The 22,548-nt window shown below is 40.1% G+C and overlaps 2 protein-coding genes across 3 annotated transcripts in view; both read left to right on the plus strand.

Moving 5' to 3' along the window:
• The first annotated feature begins 483 nt into the window (after positions 1-483).
• Positions 484-14,509, plus strand: kiaa0232 (KIAA0232 ortholog). The gene is made up of 8 exons (XM_086285276.1): positions 484-835; positions 2,627-3,195; positions 3,440-3,580; positions 6,926-6,995; positions 7,093-7,177; positions 7,306-10,657; positions 10,792-10,900; positions 11,328-14,509. Exons 2-8 carry the CDS (start codon positions 2,959-2,961, stop codon positions 11,342-11,344), a joined length of 4,011 nt encoding a protein of 1,336 aa, XP_086141402.1. The 5' UTR covers positions 484-835; positions 2,627-2,958; the 3' UTR covers positions 11,345-14,509.
• A 2,109-nt stretch (positions 14,510-16,618) lies between these two features.
• Positions 16,619-22,548, plus strand: part of tbc1d14 (TBC1 domain family, member 14) — a 44,606-nt gene continuing 38,676 nt past the window's right edge. Inside the window, exons 1-2 of one of the 2 annotated variants that reach the window (XM_086285279.1) lie at positions 16,619-16,695; positions 21,736-22,498. In XM_086285279.1, coding sequence (XP_086141405.1) covers positions 21,738-22,498 — 761 coding nt within the window. In that variant the 5' untranslated portion in view covers positions 16,619-16,695; positions 21,736-21,737. Of the gene's footprint in view, positions 17,176-21,735; positions 22,499-22,548 lie in introns of both variants that reach the window. The other variant, XM_086285278.1, reaches the window with a different exon arrangement.

Below are 22,548 nucleotides of genomic sequence, written 5' to 3' on the forward strand. Positions count from 1 at the left end.
CGTGGTCATCACCTGCATCAGTTCTGCATCAGTTTAGACTTAACCTGCTTTATTAAAAACATATTATGAAAAAGTGTCAAATTAAGAGTACACTACTTCATTATTGGCATTCAAATGACAACGAGACAGCATGTCACAGTGAACAATGTTATTTAATTGTACCAAAATGTGTACATGAAATTTGTTGAATAATATCTACAATTTCTTAGAACTCAGACAAGAAGGCGTCATTATTGAATGAAATTTGCATTTAACTTGTATCATCCGTTTTACTATAGGACACAGTGATTTTCTCTCTTCTTGTTTCAACTCAAGTTTGTATTCCCACGCAGTGAATGTTGGCATTTCCTTTGTTAAAACAGCAATTTTTAGTGGGGGGACGCCGGAACTGAAACTACCCTTCAGGGGGCGTGGGGGACACCCCGTCAGACCCGCCTTTGACAGTACTAGATGGCCTTCTGATGCAATACCCCAGCGGAGGGTTCAAACCATACGAGCAGGATCAGCAGCGGTTTGCGTTGTTGCTTGGATACGAACGCAAAGGGCGGTGCATTTGGGATCCGTTTCTAAATGAAACTGCCATTACTCAGCGGACATTTTGGCTCTGCGCATTCTGTCTCGACACAGTATGACCTTCTCTGATGTTTGAGCCCGAATGACGCCAGTTTCCTTGACGCTGTTGAAGACGCACCAGACGTGAAAACAGCGCCATTTCTGTCGGCGTCCATGATAGCTATGCGACTGGAACAGATTCCAGAGCTCGAGCTCGGAACAGCAGCGGGAGAGAAATAGCCGCTCCCCTCTCGCTGCTTCTCTTAACTTCAGCCAACGGCAGGTACGTAAACCAGCGACTCACATGGAAGTTTTCTTTTCGCATTGAAATATCCTAGTTCCTACTCTGTATTTCATGCTTAAGCAGCTTACTGCTTTGCCTATATACGACGATATGACGCACAATTTTGAAGGGAAACGTCTGAAAGTCCTCTGTAGGCTACCGGGCAGGCGCTCCTCCTCCCCCTCGGTCACAACAACAAGCGTAGCTAACCTTATGTAATGGTTGTTTCGGTTTTAATAAAAACGCATCTCCGTTTTGTTTTGACTCTGTGCTTGCTATTTTCATGTGCCGTGTTACAGAAAGTTGCTCAAATGTTAGCGTGTTGATATATTTAATAGAGAACTGTCAGGTCTCTGTCACCGTATAGAAACAAGCTCCGTTTACCTGCTCACCACTTCAGTAGCGTTAGTCTTCAGATTTAAAAAAAAGAAGAAACGAACCAAATCAAACAAACACTTCGTTATAATTATGTATGCTAGGTAGTAGTCGCATTAATATTAAAATCCGTCTTATGACCAAAAATGAGAAGCCGTCGGCAGCTAACTTGGCTAACGGCTTATTAGCTAAAGGTCGGTGGTCAAGCTAACCTTGCTGTTTGACTGCAAAATGACTCTTATAGCATAAGTCTGCGCAACGTTAGCTGACGCCACAGCTGTTGGCTAATGCCAGACTAAATGGTATATTGGCATGGTGATGACATTTCTGACTAATACTAAATATTCTTCTAGATTTCCCTGTAGTTGCTTTGCCGCACTCGGTAGCTCAACGGCGTGACGTTAAGTCAGTTAATATTTGCGCTAAGTCACAATAAACCCGCTAAAGCGGCACGCATTTGTTTCTCATGTGGGATAATTTGAGTACTGTTGGATAAAGTTGGTCTGGTGTCGTGCAGTGAAAAGCTAACTGCCGGCCGGAGATGGTGTGCATTTAAGAAACAGCTGGGTTGGAGATACTGGTCAGCCATATTTAGTAGTTTTCGAGCTAGCTAACCTTTCAGCTGCTGTCCATCTGCACTTCTATAAACATTCTTATACATAAAGGTGTCGGCCGCTGGAATCACGTGATGACAAGCTCTAATGCTTCATATCTCGACCTTTTTATGTCGTAACTTATAATATACCACCGCTGAATGACGAGCACTGGAGCCAATCAAATCGCCGCAGCCTCCATTTGCTCTTCACGTCGGTGTCCTAATCCACCGCTGCTATACGAGCCTTCCCCTGCTCACTGCCCGCAGTTACACTCAGCTGTTGGATTTGTCGCTAATACAGAACTTATTGGCGATATTAGTCATGAAACAATGCGGATGTTTTGTGATCGTGATACACAAAAGTAGTCAAACAGGAAGGATTTCTTCATGCCCTGCACTACAAACATGTTTCACTTTGTCTGTCACTTAAATGGCATGCAGACCTGAATAGCATGAGCATTTGAGAATTATGTGAAGGGTCACAGTCGGCTATATTTTGAGGAAATGCAACATTGCTTAAAACAAACCTTTTTATTCTGCTGAAAGAGATTGGGCATACTTGTTAAGATTTTATAGAAACAAAAAAAAAATTAAAGATTTGATTATCTGACACACATGCTACAATTGAACCTATTATAACATTAAATGCTCCTTTGTTTCCTCCATAAAATGCATCTTATATTCAGCTGAAAGGAGCAAACTTGTGTCTTCATGTATTTTTTTTTATTTTTTTTAAAAAAAAAGGTCCTGATTCACGCTGCTATGCTCTCTTGCATTCTACATTGAAAATATATGTGAGAAACTTGTTTACTCTGTTTCAGGTTGTGCCGGTGAAGTAAGACGTAGCCACAAAATGGACCCCTCTGACTAAAATGCAAACACGTCTTGTGTTTTGCTCAGAAGCTGAAATCTATCAGCAGCATTAAGCCATGCCTGATGAGTAACATCCCCCCTTTTTGCTCAAAGCAATAAAAAAAAAAAACAAAAACAAAAAAACATTCTACATGTCTCCCCATGTAGTTTGTACTGCTGGAGTGACAGCCTCCTCTTTCAGATAGGTTAATCGCCTCTGCACCTTTCTCCACCAACCACCCAACAATAAATACCTGTCATAATGTTGCTCTACCCAAGAATGGCCAATACCTGAGGTCCCATGCGTCCAGTGAGCACCGATTCAGACGGTCCTGCTCCTCCTGAGAACCTCTCTTGCCCCTACCCTCTTGTGGGCCCCCTGCCTGCCTCAAAGATGTCTCTGCTTCATTCGCTGGGTCCAGTGCAAAGCTGGCTAGGCCAGGAGCTTGAGAAGTGCGGGATTGATGCCATGATTTACACCCGCTATGTTCTCAGTCTTCTCCTGCATGACAGTTATGATTATGACCTACAAGACCAGGTGAGAATTCAGAAATCTAAATAAATTTTCTTTTACCCTAAAGCAATTATTTTCATTGCTGGTGTAGGAATAAAAATGTCTCATCAGGGGAATAAGTCAGTTTGCCAGGAGAGGTTCACAGTGTGGATTTTCTTTCAACTGGCAATTGTACCACTGTTTCAATGAGGAATCTTTTGAGTTTTGCTCTTTGCCTTTACATTTTAAAATGCTTTGTGATTGACTTTTCTTGGTTTGTGTGCGAAAGGAAAATGACATCTTCTTGGGATGGGAGAAGGGAACGGGGAAGAAATGGGGCAAGAGCAAGAAGAAGGGAGGGACCGATCTGAGTCTTGAGGAAATGAAGAAGCAAGCCGCTGTGCAATGTCTCCGCTCTGCATCTGATGAAGTAAGCTTTCTTCTACTTGGCTCTTGTAATTCTGCGGTTGTTCAGCTGTTCATTATGACACAACTTAGGCTTTATTTTTAATGATTTTATTTTCTGTGGTTTAAAGTGATGAACTCAAATCACTGTTGCTTTGGAACCTGATAAACCTGTCGGTGACTGTCACTGACTCCATTTTTTTTGGGAAACTTGTGAATGAAAAGCAGTCTGAATACAAGAGACATGGTGGTGCTAATTATGTAAGGAATCTGTTACTGTAGTATTCTTGTCATTTGTTAAGGTGCAGTCATGCAGCTCCTGATTGATTGAATCGCAGTGGATAGACTGTGAATAAAGCTATGTCAGTATGTGAAGCCAAAGCAGTGTAAAATGGAGATCTGTATTGAAAATGCATAGTCACCTTTTTTGCTGGATGGTCACACCTTCTATTAGTCTGCACTAGAAGGGGTATATTACTGTCAGGAGTTAAGTTTCTATTGAACATAAAATAGTGCTATTCTGACTTCTAAATGACCTTCAAAATCAACATAATTTGTGTAAGGGGTTAAGGTATTACACAAGTATAAATTAGATTGCATTTCTATTTTTATGAAGGGGAAAAACAGCAGAAAAAAAATTGCTGGCATTTTAATGTATGGTCAGCTGTAGTAAGGGGTGTGTGCTTCAGCTGAGAATGACACAGTGTAAATAGCTGGAAGGAGAAAGGGGGAAGGATCTGCAAGGCAAGAGGGAGGAGTGTGGAGCTCCTCCCTGGGGACTGGACTCTGCACTCTATTTTTTAACTAGTACACAGTGCACGGAATTGCAGCAGAGTCTGTGGGTTGTCAGCTGACCAGCATTAGCACAATGATGCAAGAGGAAACACAGGGAGGAGAAAACTTTGGTTTCCTTTTAATGAAGTGGTATGGGAAGAAATTTTGTTGTCTGGGAGAATGAACAACAAATATGTGAAACTGTTGAGAAATGGTTGTTTTTATTTGTTTCACACTCATTGCTCTGACTCCTTGGTTTAAGCTGGCATTTTAAACAAGTTGTTGTTTTTGTTACAGTTACTGTTTTTCACATTCTGTTCAACTGTTGAAGGAAGCAGTGTATTGTAACAGTATATGTAGCAACTGCACATTGTTAAAAATGCGTAAGTCAATTATTTATCGTTAGTGGAGGGGTTTTTTGGGGGTTTTTTTTCTATCATTTTGAAAGCATTTCTGTACCAAAGCTAAATATAGAACAATTGTTTCTGAGCATGCCTGAGCTTTTGTAATTCAGTTGGCTCAAGTTATGTCCATCTTGTGTTTTTCATTCTTTCATTTGGGTAAGAGTAGTAGTGTTAGGAACACTGCAGTCTTATCTAAGGCAGGATTGTGCTTTTTTTGTTTGTTTGTTTTCTCCCATTTTTTGTCACACTTGCATGTTGCATTAAAAATGTTGCCTCTGGTACCCTTGACAGCAAGAACTGCAGTCATTGCTGTGGACAGCTTTTGGCCCACTCTTTGCTTTAATTCAGGCAAATTAGATGGCAATGGTTTTCACCAAGGAACTTTTCAATGGGTGCCATTTTTTTTTCCCACTGTCTATTTTTTATTGTCGTGAATGCCGACCATGACTCAGGCAAGTAAGGCCTGCAGTGGGTCTTAGTGTAATTTTTCTAGGCTAGCCACTTTTGGGAAGGTTATGCCTTGTTCCATGTAAGAGAGGACTCTAGAGCCTCAAAATTACATCATAATATTCCAAGAAAATGTGTCAAATATTCCAAAAATATTTTGAAATGCGTGGGAAAAATTACTGATCAACATTTTATTGATGCTTGCAGGCAGAAGGATTTATAAGTAAATGAAGAGCATTTCCCATCCTTTTTTTTTTCTAGTAACTTATTATCATTTTCTCATTTTTACCTCTTGGCCTTAAAGGCTAATGGGATATCCTTGTCACCCAACCTGGTGGGTAGATGGGAGATTGGTGTGGACACCCAAAAAAATCTGAGATTTTCAGTGACCTCAACCTCGGTCAAGTTTTCTGAAAACCAAATGAATGTGATAACTTGAATGAGACACATAGGATTTTGAAATTGATACCGTAGGTGTCAAATTTTTTTTTTAGGATCAATTCAAATCCCAGTGACATTGACCTCAAGGTTAAGGTAATAAGTCAAGTTTTCTAAAAACTTTGTGAATGCGATAACTTGAGAATGTTGGGGATGTTGGATTTTCAATCTACTAAAAATCTGGGATTTTGAATCTCAGTGACCTCTGACTTTGAGGTCAAGGTCATGTTTTCTGAAAATCTTGTGAACTCAATAACAGCAAACCTAGATGTGTGTGCTAGCAGGCTGAGGGGTAGCACTGGCAGTTGCCAGTATTTTTATTTTTTTCTGTAAGTTTTAAGTAGAAGTATTAAAATAACTGCTTAACATTTTTGTTTAGCAATAACGAAAGGAAATCAACCTTGTCAGACGTTTCAACCACCCCTATGTTGCTACCATGCAGCTGCATTAGTAATTTCCATTCAGCATTTGCTCTTCCTGTCCTACAAATTTGAACTAGCGGGTGCTTCAACCACACTTGGTCAAATCATTTGTTTATATTTGGGTCATGCATTTCCAGCTGCTAGCATCCTCTTTCGTAGCCTGGTTGTACAACATGTTTTTATATCACGCAGTGAAATGACTTTGTGTGTCCATCTTCAGTCTTCAGCAGGAGAAATTTTTTTATATATATATATATATATATATATATATATATATCCCCCATTCATAGCTGTAGTATCCTGGACAGCATGCATCCAGACAGCTGTGTTTACTCTGTTTGTGGATAATGTCTCTCACCGTGGTTTGCTGGAGTCCCAAAGCCTTGTGACATGATGTAGAGTGTGTTGAGATGTTTTGGTCTACTTTGCCTTGTCAGATGGGTTCTATTTAAGTGATTTCTCAATTTAACAGGAACAGCACTAATTAGGATTCATTTGGCTACGGAACTTGGCTTTCTAAAATATTGTGGTTAATCACAGTTGATTCATAGTTTAACAAACGGGAGCAATTACTATTTTAAAAGAAGGACCGGCAGGGTTGGATGGCATTTTTTTCTTCCATCTGAATGAAATAATTAAAAAGCTATAATTTTTGCATTAATTCTGGTTACTTTATTTAATATTAAAATCTTGTTTTGAACCATGTATGACAAATATTTTTTTTATAAAACAGTTTATATTGTTACTAAACAAGCAAGAAAACTGCAATATCTTGATAAATTTCATTGTTGAGATTTGCTGTCCAAAATTGGGTCGTTGTGGGAATTATTAAGTACAGTATAAAAATATGCATCTCTAATCTTTTTGTCTTTTTCATCTGTGCAGAACTCTGGAATTGAAAGCCTTGTTGAAGAGCTTTGCTCTAAACTGAAGGAGATCCAAAACAAACAGAAAGGTTTGATATCCTGTGTTATCAAATCTATAATCATTTCATTTAAAAACATTAAGTGATTGTTCTAATGTGATGTTTTGGTGTTTAATGTTTTGTGCAGAGGAAAAACAGATTAGAAGGAAATCTGATGGCTCTCAGTCTCCAGAACGTGTTGAGTCCCCCTCTTCAAAGGACCAGGTGGAAATGTAAGCTATATAATGTGGGCGTTTTCATCCAAAGTGTGTGTTTTACTAAAAAATAAAGGTGACCTTTTGCAGTTGTATTTGAATTAAATTGCATGTAACTCCCATTTCCTCATCTCTTATATCTGCAGGTATTATGAAGCCTTTCCTCCTTTGTCAGAGAAATCTGTTTGTCTCCAGGAGATTATGACAGTGTGGAACAAGGCTAAGGCCTGTACGTATTCAAGCTCCTCATCCTCTGCAGCCCCACAAACTAGCACAGACACCTCTTCCCCCAAAGATTGCAACAGTGAAGGCGAGGCTGCAAAGGAGCGAAACCTAGAGGCGTGTGGTACCATCACTACTGTAACCAGCGAGAGAGGCCAGCAACGACGAGGCAAGAAGGAGAAAGAAAACAGATATCACAGTGGTGCAACAGCAGAGGAGAAACCTACTGTCCACTCTAAGAGACAGATGAGACACAGATCTGAGGGCAAATACCGACCAAGATCTTGGTCTTCTGGCTCTAGTGAGGCAGGCTCAAGCTCAAGTGGGAACCAGGGTGACTCAAAGTCATCAAGAAGCAAGGCAGTTAGAATAAGGCACAAGTCCAGGGAGGCTGCAAAGAACAGGAGAACACGCAACAGTGGGCAAGTGAAGCTGCAGGTGAAGGTTCTTGATAAAGAAGAGCGAAGAAACACTGGAGGGAGCAGTAGTGGCACCACCGGTGGCACTGCCAAGCAACCACAGCCTTACAAAAAGGGGAAGAGACCGCTGAAAGAGATTCGTAAAGATCCAGGCTGGGTGGAAGCAAAAGAGTCCGGAATTGAGGCCAGGAACAGAAAAGAATACATGGAGGAGCCACTTTGGTACACTGAGCCCATAACAGAGTATTTCATACCTTTCAGCAGCAGAGAAAGCAAGCTGGAAACAAAATATCGAAGCAAGGTAGATTCTCCCGGTGGCTTTTCCTTGTCAACCAACATGGAGAGGCTGCCGGAGAGAATCCAGGGAATCTACATCGCCAATGAGTACCAGAGAGCATACCTAGCAGCAGGCTCATTTGTGGATGGGCACTTTGTAGAAGGGCCTGGCGAAGCAGACGATGAAGCTGCTGAACTCACTGGGACCTCAAGCTGCCCTCAGCCAGAGGATAGTAGAGATTTAGATGACAAGCATCTGTCTGAATTCACTCACTTCTATGAAGTAGATATTTATCAATCCATATTGGATACTAGTGCCTCAGATTCAATACAAGAGAGTCGGATCTTAAGCATGATTCGACAGAAAAGCAAAGAGCAAAGAGACGTTGAGGCAGAATGTTGTTTAGTGTTAGATGGCCTTGAGCAGCAAGGGAAAAGTGCAATGCAGGAAGCTTCAGGATCTGTTGGATATTTAATGGAGGATCTTGAAAACATGGCGCAAGTTTGGGGATGTTATTCACCATCTACTTCAGAGGATATAGATGGAGAAAGCTTCATAGGAGACTCTCCCATCCGTCTCTCTCCTCTCCTCGATAGTGTTTCATTCACACTGAGCAAACTGTCAGGACATCTGGAGGAGTGCCCCGTTCCTGAAGCCACCAGTGAACAATCCTGCTTCTCTCTTTTCGAGCTGCAGTACGACAGTCCTACTTTTCCTTTTCCATGCGACTCACTCACCGTTGGTCACGAAAACAACACCGATTCTAGTAGCTGTCTCGACCTACATTCAAATAAACAGTCTCGTTTGCTAATATGGACCAAAAATAGTGCCTTTGACGAAACTGAACACTGTTCCAACCTATCAACGCGAACGTGCAGTCCGTGGTCTCATTCGGAGGAGACTCGTTCTGATAATGAGCAAGGAAACGTTCCAGCAGAAGATGTTGCTCAAATTGGCAGTGAAGAGATTAACTGTATAATACCTCCTCTGACTAGTACATATCTCGAGGATGAAATCTTGGATTTTTTGCAAGAAGACTCTGGCCGTAAGTGTGAGGAGGTCAGTGTTAGCACAGCATCCAATCAGACCTTCACCAAAAAATCTAAATTGGAGTCCATTTGTGGTATAGCTTTGGAAGAGGACGAGAGTAAACAGTATAGCACCGGCATGTTTTCGGACAACACAAACCAACAGAGTGATAACTACACCTCAGGGATAATAAAAGACATTTGGACTGCAATTGGAAACAGCAAATCTGTAACGTCACGTCAAAGAGCAGAAAAATCCAGTGAGGGCCTCTTCTCAGAGGAGTCAGGTGGTTACTGCTGCAGCTGTCTGGAGGTGCATGCGAAAGGAGCTCCAATTCAGGGACCTCAGAAAAAAGCAGTGCAGCGGTCAGAATACCACCTGTGGGAAGGCAAGAAAGAAGAGCAGGACTTGGCCAAAAACAAACTCTCCAAGTTAGATGGTGCTGGGGATTACATGACTCCGTCCAAGCCCTGGGACTTGAACTCTGACAAGGAAAGCACGTCGTTCATCCTAGGAGGGGTATATGGAGAGTTGAAGACACTAAGCGGTGATAAGAATTGGGCTGTTGTGCCACCAAGTAATGCCCAAGATAACTTGCTGCAGTGCGCTGCTGTAGCTGCATCTGCTTCAGGCTCAGATATGCTCACCATCACTGGCACTGATGTGTTCATGAACACAAGCAGCTGCTTTGCACCTGGGCACAGGCCCCTGTGGAGGCCACTGGTGTCCTTTGGGCAGAGTGACCAGGCCATTAGAGGAGGTGGCGATGGATTGAATAAGGGATTTTCTTTCATCTTCCATGAAGATTTGCTTGGATCTTATGGAGGCCTGCATAGTGAGGATCAAGGTTTAGAATACCCATTTGCATCCTTCAACTTGAACAGTCCCTTCTCTCAAGTCCTTCATGTTGAGTGTTCCTTTGAGCCTGAGGATATGGCGTCATTCAGTCCAGGGTTCAAGCCAAAATCTATTCTTTGCTCAGACTCTGAGAATGAAGCTTTTCACCCTCGAATATATGGCATCAATCGGACACAGTACAGGGCCATTCGTATTTCCCCCAGGACCCATTTCCGACCAATATCTGCCTCTGAGTTGTCCCCTGGTGGAGCGAGTGATTCTGAGGCTGAGTCTGACAAAGAGGAGACAAGTTTTCCCATCCTAGCACCAGTTGACGTCTTCGATGATCCTCAGGCAGACCTGAAACCTTTGGAGGAGGACGCAGAGTGCGAGGGCCCTTATTATGGAAAGTCAGAACTGGAATCTGGTAAATTCTTACCCAGATTAAAGAAGTCTGGCATGGAGAAGAGTGCTCAGACCTCTCTGGATTCACAGGAGGGCTCCAGTACCCTCCTGCCAATCGCTGAGCAAGAGATTTGCTTAGACTGCAAAACAGCAGCAGCTGTTACCAGTGCAGGTGGACAGACAGACACTTCAGTCACCAAGATTCAAAAAGACGAATCTTCAGGAGAAAAGCGGTTCTGCTCGTGTTCACCAACTGGTCACATTCCCAAGTATGGGATTGCTTACGACTTTATTGGAGATGTGGCAGAGGTAAGTCTTTATTCAAATGATTTCTGATTGTCAATTTCTACACGGTGTTTTGTCATTTGCTGTGAAATCAATCTGTTGGATGAATACGGATTTAAAAACAAACAAACAACTAACTGTGTATTTGTTTTATTTAGTTCTCTCTGTTAAATACAGGTGAACAGGAAGGAACTGGGAACCAGCAAGATGAGTGCTGGTGGCAGAACACAACTTGTTCCCCCCTCTTCCCTGGATCTCAGTGCACAGGTAAAACTTGGAAAACATTAGATCCTTATCTTATTCATGCCATTATTGTGTAGAACACATGAAACAACTTTTTACCTCTCAGCTGTAAAAGTCTGATGGGGTATAGTCATCACCCCGTTGGTTGGGTGGGTTGCGTGGGCTGCTAAGTTTGTGTATAATTGAGAATGAGGCCACGTGGACAAGTTTGAATCTCAATGAACTTGACTTTGAGACAAGTTTTTTGAAGATCTTGTACAGGGGATTTTATTTTTGGGAGATTATTGGAATTAAGTTTTTCTCTCAGCATATAATTGTCTGCTTTACCGAAACTGTAGTTGTTTCTTTTACAATTTTGCTACTCTGGTATCTAGAGACATTCTGCTTGTAGCATTAGTCTAGTCTAGTTCTAGTTAAGAATCTGACCATTTTTCTTTCTGTCCTTCTCCAGGGAGCAGCAACATTTGAATATTCTACCTGTTGCAGAGAGGAAACCTTTCTTCCTCTCCTTTTGTGACTGGACCTCTCTACCAGCAATGATTCAGGGTCATCTCAGAGCTGGAAAACCTAATTTAGGCTCATTTTTTTTCTGAGACGCCCCTCCAAATCCCACAATGCATAAACCCTGTTGGTTTTCATTTTCTAACTTTAAAAAAGGAGAAAAAAAAAAGGAGAAAAAAAACCTTGTGTAATCAACAATCGGATCAACAAAAATAGGAAAATTAAAAAAAATATGTTCTGTGTTTGAGTGATGCCATGTGCGGATGTGCATTTTTAAGCATTTAGGCATTTTTTTTTTTTTTTTGAATTTGTTTGGGTTGATTCTTTTGTACACTGGTCCCTTTTCAAGTCTCACAGTTATCAGGAGGGACAATCTTTTGTTCTATTGTTGTCCATTTTGTTACCACCATTTTTGCTTTTTGAATTAGGTCTCTGGTAGTTGGTGGTCTTTGAATGGTTGTTCGGTATGTTTGTCCAGCCTCACTCCTCCTTTGTAGTTGTGTGAAAACGACTGCTATCGCATCCTCTACTTACAAGATTGTGTTCAGAAAGACGATACAACATTTTTTTTTTTTTTCTTTGAATGACACCATAAGACTTTTAAGAGTTCAGTTTAAAAGTTTAGTTTGTTTGGATGACTTTCTGAATGTGAAGTAGAGAATGTGTGCAGCTTCATTCTGAATCTCTGTTCCCCATGTGAGAGATTTTTTTTTTTTTTTTTTTTTTTTTTTTTTTTGGAATGGTGATAGTCTTTTTAGAATCCAGCAGTAGATATAGTGTGGTTTGTGAGTCGCAAAAATATTAAACAAATGAATAAAAATAAGGAAATCAAATGAGTTTTTTGTTTGGCAAAAAATACTAATAATCTACTTGAAAATGCAATGCTGTAAAAGACACTGGGGGGCAACGTTTGATTTGGGGTAATAACCCATCATGATAAGACATGACTACAGTCTTTGTTTTCTTTTAATGTTTTGTTTTTCTCTCCAGAGACCTGCATTGCAATTGAATGAGATATGTTGTTGTTGTTGTTGGTTTTTTTTTTTTGTGTTTGTTTATTTGTTTATTTGGGGTGGGAGGTTGTGTGAGAGAGCGTGTGTGGGGTTTTTTTTTTTTTTTTGGGGGGGGGGTCTCTGTTTCTTTTGTAATTTTAATGGTACACACTATTGGTGCTATAAATACGTTCAAAATATTTTGAAGTTGCAGTTTTATTATATGACTCTTGATTTAAAGATGACAAAAATTTTATTTGTTGTCCCTCAGATAACCTATAAGAAAATTAATAGAAAACTTGCCCTTCCTAGTTAATTTGGCTGGATTTTTATTTTAATGAAACCTATCTGATGTCTTACTCTCCTGTAACAGCAGAAGGAGAAATACTTGCAGGTAGCATGTCTTCATTTTCTATCCATCCTCGGAAAGGCCAAAACTGGTTCTCCCTGCTGCAGCTAAACAGATTGATAGCAGTGTAAGTGGTGGGGCAAATGTTCAATCTAAAAAAAGGCGTAACTACACTAAGGTACAAATGCTTTTTGTTCTCCATATGGGTTTTGTTTTTATTTTATTTTTATCTTTTGGTGTTCACTATATCATGTTGAAATGAAATATTAAGTAATGTCAGTGTGTGTGTGTGTGTGTGTGTGTGTGTTGACATAGAACTTGTGAAACTACTGGTTCAGAATGAGTGGTGATTTTTTTTTTTTTTTTTTTTTTTTTTTTTTTTAAATATGTGTATGGTGAGCTTCACCTTCATTAATTTGGCCTAGCTTGAACTAAAACCCTGATCCAATTGGCTACCAATTTGTCGTGGCACATGTGCCTCCCTGTGTGACCTTTGCTTTTGAAACCCCAAAATATTTGCAGATAAGCATGTTTCCTAAAAGGTGTTTTTCTGTCTGATCTTTTATTGTCTTCTCGTTTGAGGATAGTAGCAGTGTGTATATATTCTTTTTATTTTCATATTTAATTATTTTTTTTGTTGTTGTTGTCATATCATACCCCAAACTGAAGCACAGATTACCAAAATCATCCCTCTGTCATGGGTACATGTCAGCAGTGTACACAGTAATGCACTGTCGCAGGTAAAGGTGTTTTTATTTTGGGCATGGCTTTGACATGGCTCTGTAGAAAATTAAGATTTGAAGGTCCAAAGTTTTAGTCCAATGCCGCTTGATTTTAAAAAAGGGCCCCCCAAGTAGCTGAATGGAAGGTACTTAACTTCAGGGTCTTGTCACCTTTCTTTGAGACACTCAGGAATTTTTTAATATAAGCATACTGCATAGTCTACACTCAGACCTGTGGCAGTGCATTGATGCATCAATGTAAAACATTTTCTTCAAATGTTGAACAAATTATTGACAGGAGTTCTTTCCAAACAGCAGAGGTGACTGTCATTAATTTAGAGCTGTAGTTTTAGGAAGGGGGAAAAAAGAACTAAGCCATTGTAAATTGCATAAGCAATGTGGAAGGGAGTCCCACGAGCCCCAAGTCCTATGCAATACCTTGGCGCATGGAAACATTGAAGAGAATATGGAGAAATGTCCTTTAGTTACTTTTGCATGTGGATCGCTTTTGAGTGAGGAACACATGGGACAGAAAAAACAAACTTATGGAATGTCTCTAAAAATACAGCATGCAAACATCACACTCCATCTTTTTTAGTTGGATTATTATGGGTAAAAAAAATAAACTTACGAGTGAGGTTAAAGTGATTGAAAGAATGCTATGACTGTGTGTGTGTGTGTGTGAAACTGTCAGTGAATGTATGCAAGAAATCACAAAAAACACTTACTTGGGAGTTCTGTATTTAACTCTTCCATTTTGATAGGCTGTGTTTGAAACAAAACGTGACGAGTAAACGCATTCAGAGAGGGTTTATGTGTTCGGAGAGACTTCTTACAAGCAAACTTTCAACTGCGCTGTGTTCTGAACAGCATATCCAGCACAGAAAACCCAAGTTTTCCTCGTCTGTTCATTCCCAAGTAGATGATGCTCCTTTGCCCTCCCTCTTCTCTATGTTCCTGAACCCTATGTATCCTGCGTAGCTGTGTTCTTATTTCATGTTCACCCTGAGTAAATTATTTTTGTTTCATTGTGGATTTTCTTAACACATAATAAAGGATTAAACCAAAATGCAGTCTGTAGGTTCCTGTGTCTTTGCATTATCTAGAGCAGGTGTGGGCAATTCCAGGCCTCGAGGGCCGGTGTCCTGCAGGTTTTGAATCTCACCTTGGGTCAACACACCTGAATTAAAACGATTCGTTCGTTACCAGGCCTCTGGAGAACTTCAGGACATGTTGAGGAGCTAATTTAGCCACTTAAATCAGCTGTGTTGGATCAAGGAGCTGTGTTGGACTCGAGGCCTGGAGTTGCCCACCCCTGATCTAGAGTGTTGAAAGGAAATAGGAGCAGCGTTACATTTTAGCTCGTCAGCCTCACGGTGACACTAGAGAGCAGGTGAGGCACTGCCAACTGCTTAAGTATTTATAGCACATGTCAGACTGCAGCTTTTATTCTTGCGGACAATGTTTTTAAGATCCTGTATACTTTTGTGTACCAAAGGTGGTTTTCCAACACATTATTAGCTGGTTTTTGAAAGGCTAATATAACAGCAACAGCCTTAAATAATTTATCCATTGCACTGAAGAATTGTGACTAAATATTTAACATTATGAGATTATCCACACATACACATTAAGATTTTATATTTCTAATGTAACAGAATAAAATGAATGTGATGTTTGTGGTTGTCAAACAAACCCAATGTGTGTTAATAAGATGACCAAACGAGATAAATGATTATCCCATGTGTGAGTGTTGCTTCTGTCAGACTTGATCTGTGCCTTCTCGTTAAAATGGTGGAGGCTAGCGACATGGTGGGAGGGGTTACACCACAACAATGCAGAAAACAGGTTGATATTCCTGAGCATAGCATTTAAGTGTAGCTTTTTATAATATTGATGTCTACAATCAAAATAAAAGCTTTCATTAATAATAGTAGCAGTAATAATTAAAGTTCACTATATTACTTTATTATGATTATGCATTTGCTAACAATTTACTATGTACAGAAAACATGCTGGCATATTAGATGCCGAACCACTTCATGTGGCGGATGAGTAGCTCCTCCCGGGTGGCTGAACTCACCTTATCTCTAAGTGAAAGGCCAGCCACCTACACTTTAGATTAATTTTGGAAATTGCACTTAATAAAACTGCAATCCAAAAGTACGGACACACTTAATATTTTAACCTTGATATTTTTTGAGTTTGGATGAATAATTGCTGCTTTGCACAAAACTTTTATTAGTAATTAGAAAATCTGTTGTAAACTTATAAAACAAAAAGACGAGTAGGACTTCCAGATATTCAACAGTGTCATATTACTTCATATTAATTCTAGCTATCCCTTATTTAGACCTATAAATATGTAACGGGAATTGGGAATAGCTTGAGAATTAATGTTTATAAGAAAATATACACTTAAGTAGTTGATGATATGTTACAATACAATCCAGAATTCACAACCATGTTTTACAGGTCTTTTGTCAAGTTGTGCGGATGCTACAGAAGAGTTGGGATATGAAAATGTCATGGTGTAACCAAAGACTGGGTTTTCTATCAGCAGAAAAAAATATTTTATTAAGAAAATATTATTTTGCTACTAAAATATTTATTTAAAACAGAGGTTTGTTGTCACTACAGGATTTGTACAATTAAAAATACTACCATCAACTTTTTATTTATATGGCCTATAAAGGAATGCCACCCAAAATGGTGTAGACATATAGGAGATAACTCTGTACATTATTTTGTGTCATAACAATTATACATTTTCCCAGAGCTGCTTCTGTAGAATTCCACTTTATTTATACAGAGTATATCTTCTTAAAAGTTTCAGGCCTATAGCACTTCTAATGACAGTTTTCACAATTTGATAAGCAGGTGCTCAGTTATTATAGCAATTTGTGAAATTTCAGTTTACGATGCTATTGAATATACTTCTGTTGATATTGGCTCAATATGGTTTTAATATGAACATACATTTAATAAAATGTGTTTGTAACATTAACCCGACTTTAAAAATGTTATTTAATTGTTTATTTTGGGAGGACTACTCTTCTACGTCATACAACCGTCTATATTGTAGAAGTAACATACGGTCAGTGATATAAATAATAAGCCCGCAGGTTGCGAAGTCGATTAATAATGCCTTCAGGTCCAGACAGGTGAACCATCGACAGGGAGCACTCTTTACTCGATTAGACCGCACTCTCCGTACAAGTTTGTTTTAAAATGGCGGCAGAAGCATCGACACAGGTATGAAATCTTAACGATTCCGGAGAAACTTGAGAAATGCGCTTGCTTCTATGATTCACAAAAGAGCGGAGAAGCACTTCCTGTCCTGCTGTGATGCCGGGAAGGCTAAACCAACATGTCTCTCTCATTTTAAAAAGTGTTGGTTCCATTTGAGGAAGCGCTCGTGAAATTAGTGAGTTGGCGTCAGCGGCAAGTGCACTTGGCGAGCAAGTGCGGTTCAACACGGCGTTTGTGTGTTCACTGGCCGCATTCCGACTGAATTCCGGGGAATTTATTCGACAACAAATGAGCTGACTTCAGTGCTGTTCGTTTGGCCGAAGCTTTGCTGAGGAGGCTGGGAGTTGATGGTGGTGCAGCACTAGTCACAGCATCATCATGGACCACTCCGGCCAGCGCCTACCTGTCACCCACCTGTAGCTTTAACCGGCAGCATGGCCAACACGGCCCACGACACACAGGACCGGAGGGAGAACCACTGTGGTACGTCACTGTCGAGCACGGTCTCAGTTCTGTGTATTTATCGCGGTTAGACAACATGACATGTTCACCGTGACCCTGACACTGAGTGTGCTGCCCTCCCTGGTGACGTATGTCACACCAAACTGCATTAGAAAAACTTTTAAAAATCAAAACTATGTAATATCGCGAATTTACACAGATGTTTAACTATGACCAGTTGAATAATTCGTGTTTTATAGATACGGGCATGAATTCGGCATAGATTAATTATACATTAAACAGCACTTGCACTTTTTATTTCGTCACATATCTCAAATATCAAGCGTCACTGAGTGAGTTTGCAAATTGCTATGGCTAGTCTTCAGTTCTGCACATCATTTCAGAATAAATAAAACTTGAACTTTCATTCAATTTTGTAGAAAGTGATATTGGCATGGAATAAATATTTGTAACCACTCCCGAAAACTGGAATCCTCCATATACCTGACACAGATATTTGGAATTGGGTTATGCCATAACACGTGATGTGCTTTTAAACAAATGCAGGTAAACTGAAAACTGGCTCCATTGCTTGTGAAAGTGTTGGCCCACTTTTCACAATTTCTGCTGTTAGTCAGGGATATAGTGGCGTAATATTGCATTTCCTTATGGTGTCCATAGAGTCATCATATCATGACTTGAAGAACCAGATTTGTGTGTGTGTCTGTGTGTGTATTCAAATAGGCGGCTAAGTTGGGCAGACAATGAAGGCAATCTTGTTGTTTCTGTTTCATTACTTTTACAAGAACAAAAAAAACTCTGGTGCGGCCGCATGCTTCACAGCTTTTACATTTCAGTGCTTAGCTGTTAAGACCTTTTAATATTTTCAGAATACATAGCAGTATTAATAATAATGACCGTAGGGTCATCATCATTAATTTTGACATTTGTTGGTGACCTCTCCTCTACTTGTATTTTGATTTCTACAGTGGCACAACCTGTTGCTGTGTTTTGGGACAAAGTCTGCCTGGCTCACATGACTACCTGCAGGTCAGGGTTTAGAGCTTGGGTAAAAATCTGGCTTCGTGTGTCAGTGCGTTGGAGAGCACTCAACTCTTTTAGGGTTTTGACTTTGAAAGGGTATTTATTTTTACTGATTAGGGCGTGGTTTGTTTAATCGTAACCTGTTTACTGTCTTAACATGCCTGTCGTTTATTTCTGTGTGATTAAATTTAGGAAGTCGGGCCACTGTGAGTTATGTAGTAGGAACACTAAACCCACCATGTGTGCTCTGAAGTTTATGAGAGTTTCCCTTGTTGCCAGAGTGCAGGAGATAACACCCCCCCTCCCCGCATCAGAATTGGTTTAATGAAAGGATTCCTGAAATTCTCTCCTGTCACTGCTAATGCAGCTTAGAGCTTAGACACACTAGCTTCTAAGCTGGGGTTGGAGCATGATGGAGCCCAGCAGAAAACATGTTCACATTACACTGCAGACTCCAGTTACAGTCGGGTTACTTTAGGATTAGTTTTCACCTAGTTAGGCTCACATGCTCGTGTATCCAATGTCAATTAGAGGAAACCTTTAATCCTGTTGTATTAAAGCTACCAATATCAATGGGATGTACAGTCAAAAATAACTTTTCTGCAGTTTTTCTGCCTAGCCCATTAATTCTAATAAAGCTGTGGTTATTTGATTGAGCAGGTGTTTATTGAAAGGTTGGATGCCCGTATTAAACATAGACAAAGTGCAAGTATACGCGTGTACAAGTAAGTCCTGTGGGCCAAAAGCTCAGACTGATCTAGACACTTCTGGGTTGTTCTTTTTCTTCTTACTCTTGGGCCTTGATGATGTCATTGAGAGGCGATATCATAGATGTGGTTATTTGAGCTGAAGGTTCTGTAAGCACAGAAGCTTCACTCACATACTGTTCAAACTTTGTTTGTGAAGGAGAGAAGTGGGATCATTTTGGCTAAAGCCCACGAATAACAACACTGAGCTGTCAAATGACCCCTATATAGCCTCTTTAAACAAAATGCAAATTAAAACATTTCAGTTATGGTGCAGTCATACTAGGGAAAACTTTGGTGTGGGACCACGACATAACCAAAGGTATTCCAACTGTGTGCAGTGAACTTGAGATTTATTTTCCTAGTTGCTTTGAAGACAGTGCAGTCAGTTGCTGTTATTAAATGGATTTTATTGCATCAAGGCGCCAATAAAATGAAAATATGATGATGAGTTTCCTATCAGTTTGCCATTGAATGGGTTTAAATTGGCATTTGTGTGCAATGCGTTTGATAAGATGGTGATTAGCTGTGACAAATCTTTGGAAACCAAAAATCTGTTGGTGTCTGTATATAGAGAAATTCACATTAAGGAAAAATGTGCATGAACTTGTATTCAGAGCGCAACCAGAACCTCAACAAGCTGAAAGAGAAATTAAGAAATTCCTCCACGAATAGGTTCTAGGTTCTTTATTATTTGTCACATGCATAGGTATGTAGATGCTGCAGGACGGTGATTTAACTGCAGAAAGTTAAAGCCATGTTCCACACAAGCTGTTTGGAGAAAGGCCGCTTCCCACCTTTGCAATCACATTTGGATCTCTGACCTCTTCAAGGTCAAATAAGGTCAAACTTTCATAAACTGTCTTATCTTTAACTGTTTAAAATTTTACTGCCTTCTGTTCATATTGGCAACATTTGAAACTGGTATATGGGGATACTAAATGTCACATTATAGTTTGCATCCAAATGCCATGTCACATTTCACCTCTGATCTCACTTTTATAATGCACTGCTTTTCTATCAATTTGACTCCATATTACATTATTCTTAGTGCTGTCAATAGAGTAAAAAAATAACTAATTAATTGCACAATTTTCTGTAATTATTCGCGATTAATTGCAATTACTTGATCAACAGCCTGGTTGCAATTACATTTTTTCAACTTTATATTTAAGCTTGTAACTGACATTTATGCAATATAATGAAGTAAATGGAGAGTAAACACAAAGAATGTATGCTTAAACTGGTTCTCACCAGTGAAATACAACTTTTTAAAAAACCTACATACTAATAGGAATGTCTTTATCCTGTTTTCCTTATCTCACCCCTTGAGCCTGGTTCTGCTCGAAGTTTCTTCCTGTTAAAAGGGAGTTTTCCTTCCCACTGTCGCCAAAGTGCTTGCTCATAGGGGGTCATATGATTGTTTGTTTGTTTGTTTGTTTTCTGTATTTGTTATTGTACGATCTACTGTGCAAGTACCTAGAGGTTATTTGGTGCTATATAAATAAAATTGAATTGAATTGAAAATTAATAGGTAATGTTTAATCCGATTCATCACAGGGTTACTCTGGATTAATTTTGATTAATCACAATTAAATACCATTTATTTTTATTCTATATTAATCACATTTAATTTTGCACGAGCAAACAGATTCAAGAAAAAAGGGAAAATATGCGTACTTAACATGTTTATTTATCTTGAACATTCATCTCCAAAAAGTTGATTCTGTTCATCTGGACGTAGCGTTTTGTGGGAGAAACGTTTCGTCACTCATCCAAGTGACTTCTTCAGTCTCAGCTGACTGCAGGTTTCCCCAATCTTATAAACAGTACATTTGCATAATGACTGAAACCAGCCCACTGAAGGACGTAGCGTTTTCTCCCACAAAACGCTACGTCCAGATGAACAGAATCTGGATGAACAGAATTTGGAGATTTATTTTCCTGGATGATTGAGAATGCATCAAGACCTTGAACATTCATGTTAACAAAAAACTCTGTAAACATTTATCCGCTCTCTCTCTGTCACTTTTGGGGAGGCTTCAAGTCCTTGAAACGAGGAACCAAAGCTATGTAAAGCGCATGTTCCCAAAGATATTAATAGGTCTGCAGTTTGTTGCAATCTGCCAATGCTCTGAGTGGTTTGTTGCAAGCTTGGTGACGCGTTAGTCCTAGCAGCATCCACGACTAATGTATGCTTCACGTCGATGTGATATTTTAAGATGGAAGTGCTTCGGTGAAAAGAGAATTCATTCTTTCACAATGTGCATAATACTATGTCGGTTGACTGTTCTGTCTTTTTTTTTTTTTTTTTTTTTTTAAATATTCAAACGTGCGTTTATCATCTTCTATATTGAGTTGTTTGGTTCAGCTGCCCGTCACTACCAGATCAACTGCACATTTGCACATGTGTGAAGGTAACTCTACTTGGACAAACTGCCCAAAATGCGTTGACAGAAACATTTTGGGAATTTTGAATCATTCTGCACTCCAGATGCATTAATAGCGTTAAAAATCTTAATCGTGTTGACCGTGATGGCGGATTACTTTGCATTAACGCTTTAATTTTAACAGAACTAATTATTTTTAACCTTAGTGTATTAAAAAACAAAGAAAGAGACCAGAGAATGAGCTGCCTTGCCAGAAGTTTGCACTCTCTGTGCTTCTTTATTTCAACAATGTAACAATGGAATTGTCACTTTTTTTTTTAACGTACTTTTTATGAAAGACTACAGCAAATTGGCTCAAACTAGTTATCAGGAGGTGAATAAATATATTTATGTTGTTAAACTGAAATTTCTGTTTCCTACAGTTATGCCTGGAGGAACCATAGTGGAGAATGGCTCTGTGGTCAAAGACCCGACGGCCTCTCACCTAAATGATCACATCAGCAATCACTGCCATGAGGCCAGAGCGGCCACACACAGCAACGCCGTCCTGCCCATCTACAAGCCATCCTGCTCGCCCACTACTGTCTGTTATAGCAGCCCACAGAAAAGTTACCCAGACCTGGAGCCAGACAACCACAGCCTGACTTCCCAGGACTCTGGTATCCCCACTCTGGAGATCAATCCTCCGGAGCCCTTCCTTCACAGTCACCAAAGGCAAAGCGACGGAGGCCTTATGCTGGAATCAAGTCACGACACCCCCGCCACATTACCTCTGGACAATGGTCCCTCTGATGGCACCACTGTACGAAAATCCTCCACCTTTCCCCGCAGTGGCTATGACAACATCCGCCTCTTTAGCCCCACCCTCAGATTATCCTCCACCATGGGAGCTGGTGTTGGGGGCGGAGCATTAAACCGTAGTGATGACATCTCTGTGTGCAGCGTGTCAAGCATGAGCACAGAACTGTCGGTCTCCAACGAAGACATCCTGGATTTCACAGTTACATCTGACTCCAGTGCGATTGTCACTTTGGAGACAGCCGACAGCAGCACTAACCACTTTTCAGAAGTGGTGTTGTCGTCTTCAGCGGGAACCTCCAGAGACTTATGGGCGGCAGAAGTCATGCAGAAAGAAGAGGATGGGAGGCAGAGAAAATTGGGACCACTAGCAAGTTTATTTGCAAGGTAAGTCCATGGTTCTGTACTTTGTATTTGTAACACCCCACCACACCCCC

The sequence above is a fragment of the Aulonocara sp. 'chitande type north' Nkhata Bay genome, linkage group LG3 (genome assembly GCF_057382095.1).
Source record: "Aulonocara sp. 'chitande type north' Nkhata Bay isolate Kocher_YH1m ecotype deep benthic linkage group LG3, A_spYH_male_GT1.1, whole genome shotgun sequence".
NCBI classification, from domain to species: Eukaryota; Metazoa; Chordata; class Actinopteri; order Cichliformes; family Cichlidae; genus Aulonocara; species Aulonocara sp. 'chitande type north' Nkhata Bay.

Bases quoted from the DNA above. Each gene is read 5' to 3' on its own strand.
- kiaa0232 (XM_086285276.1), top strand. From the start codon at position 2,959: ATGCGTCCAGTGAGCACCGATTCAGACGGTCCTGCTCCTCCTGAGAAC. The intron at 7,178-7,305 runs GTAAGCTATATA...TTATATCTGCAG, and splicing joins TCAAAGGACCAGGTGGAAAT to GTATTATGAAGCCTTTCCTC. The intron at 10,658-10,791 runs GTAAGTCTTTAT...TGTTTTATTTAG, and splicing joins TTATTGGAGATGTGGCAGAG to TTCTCTCTGTTAAATACAGG.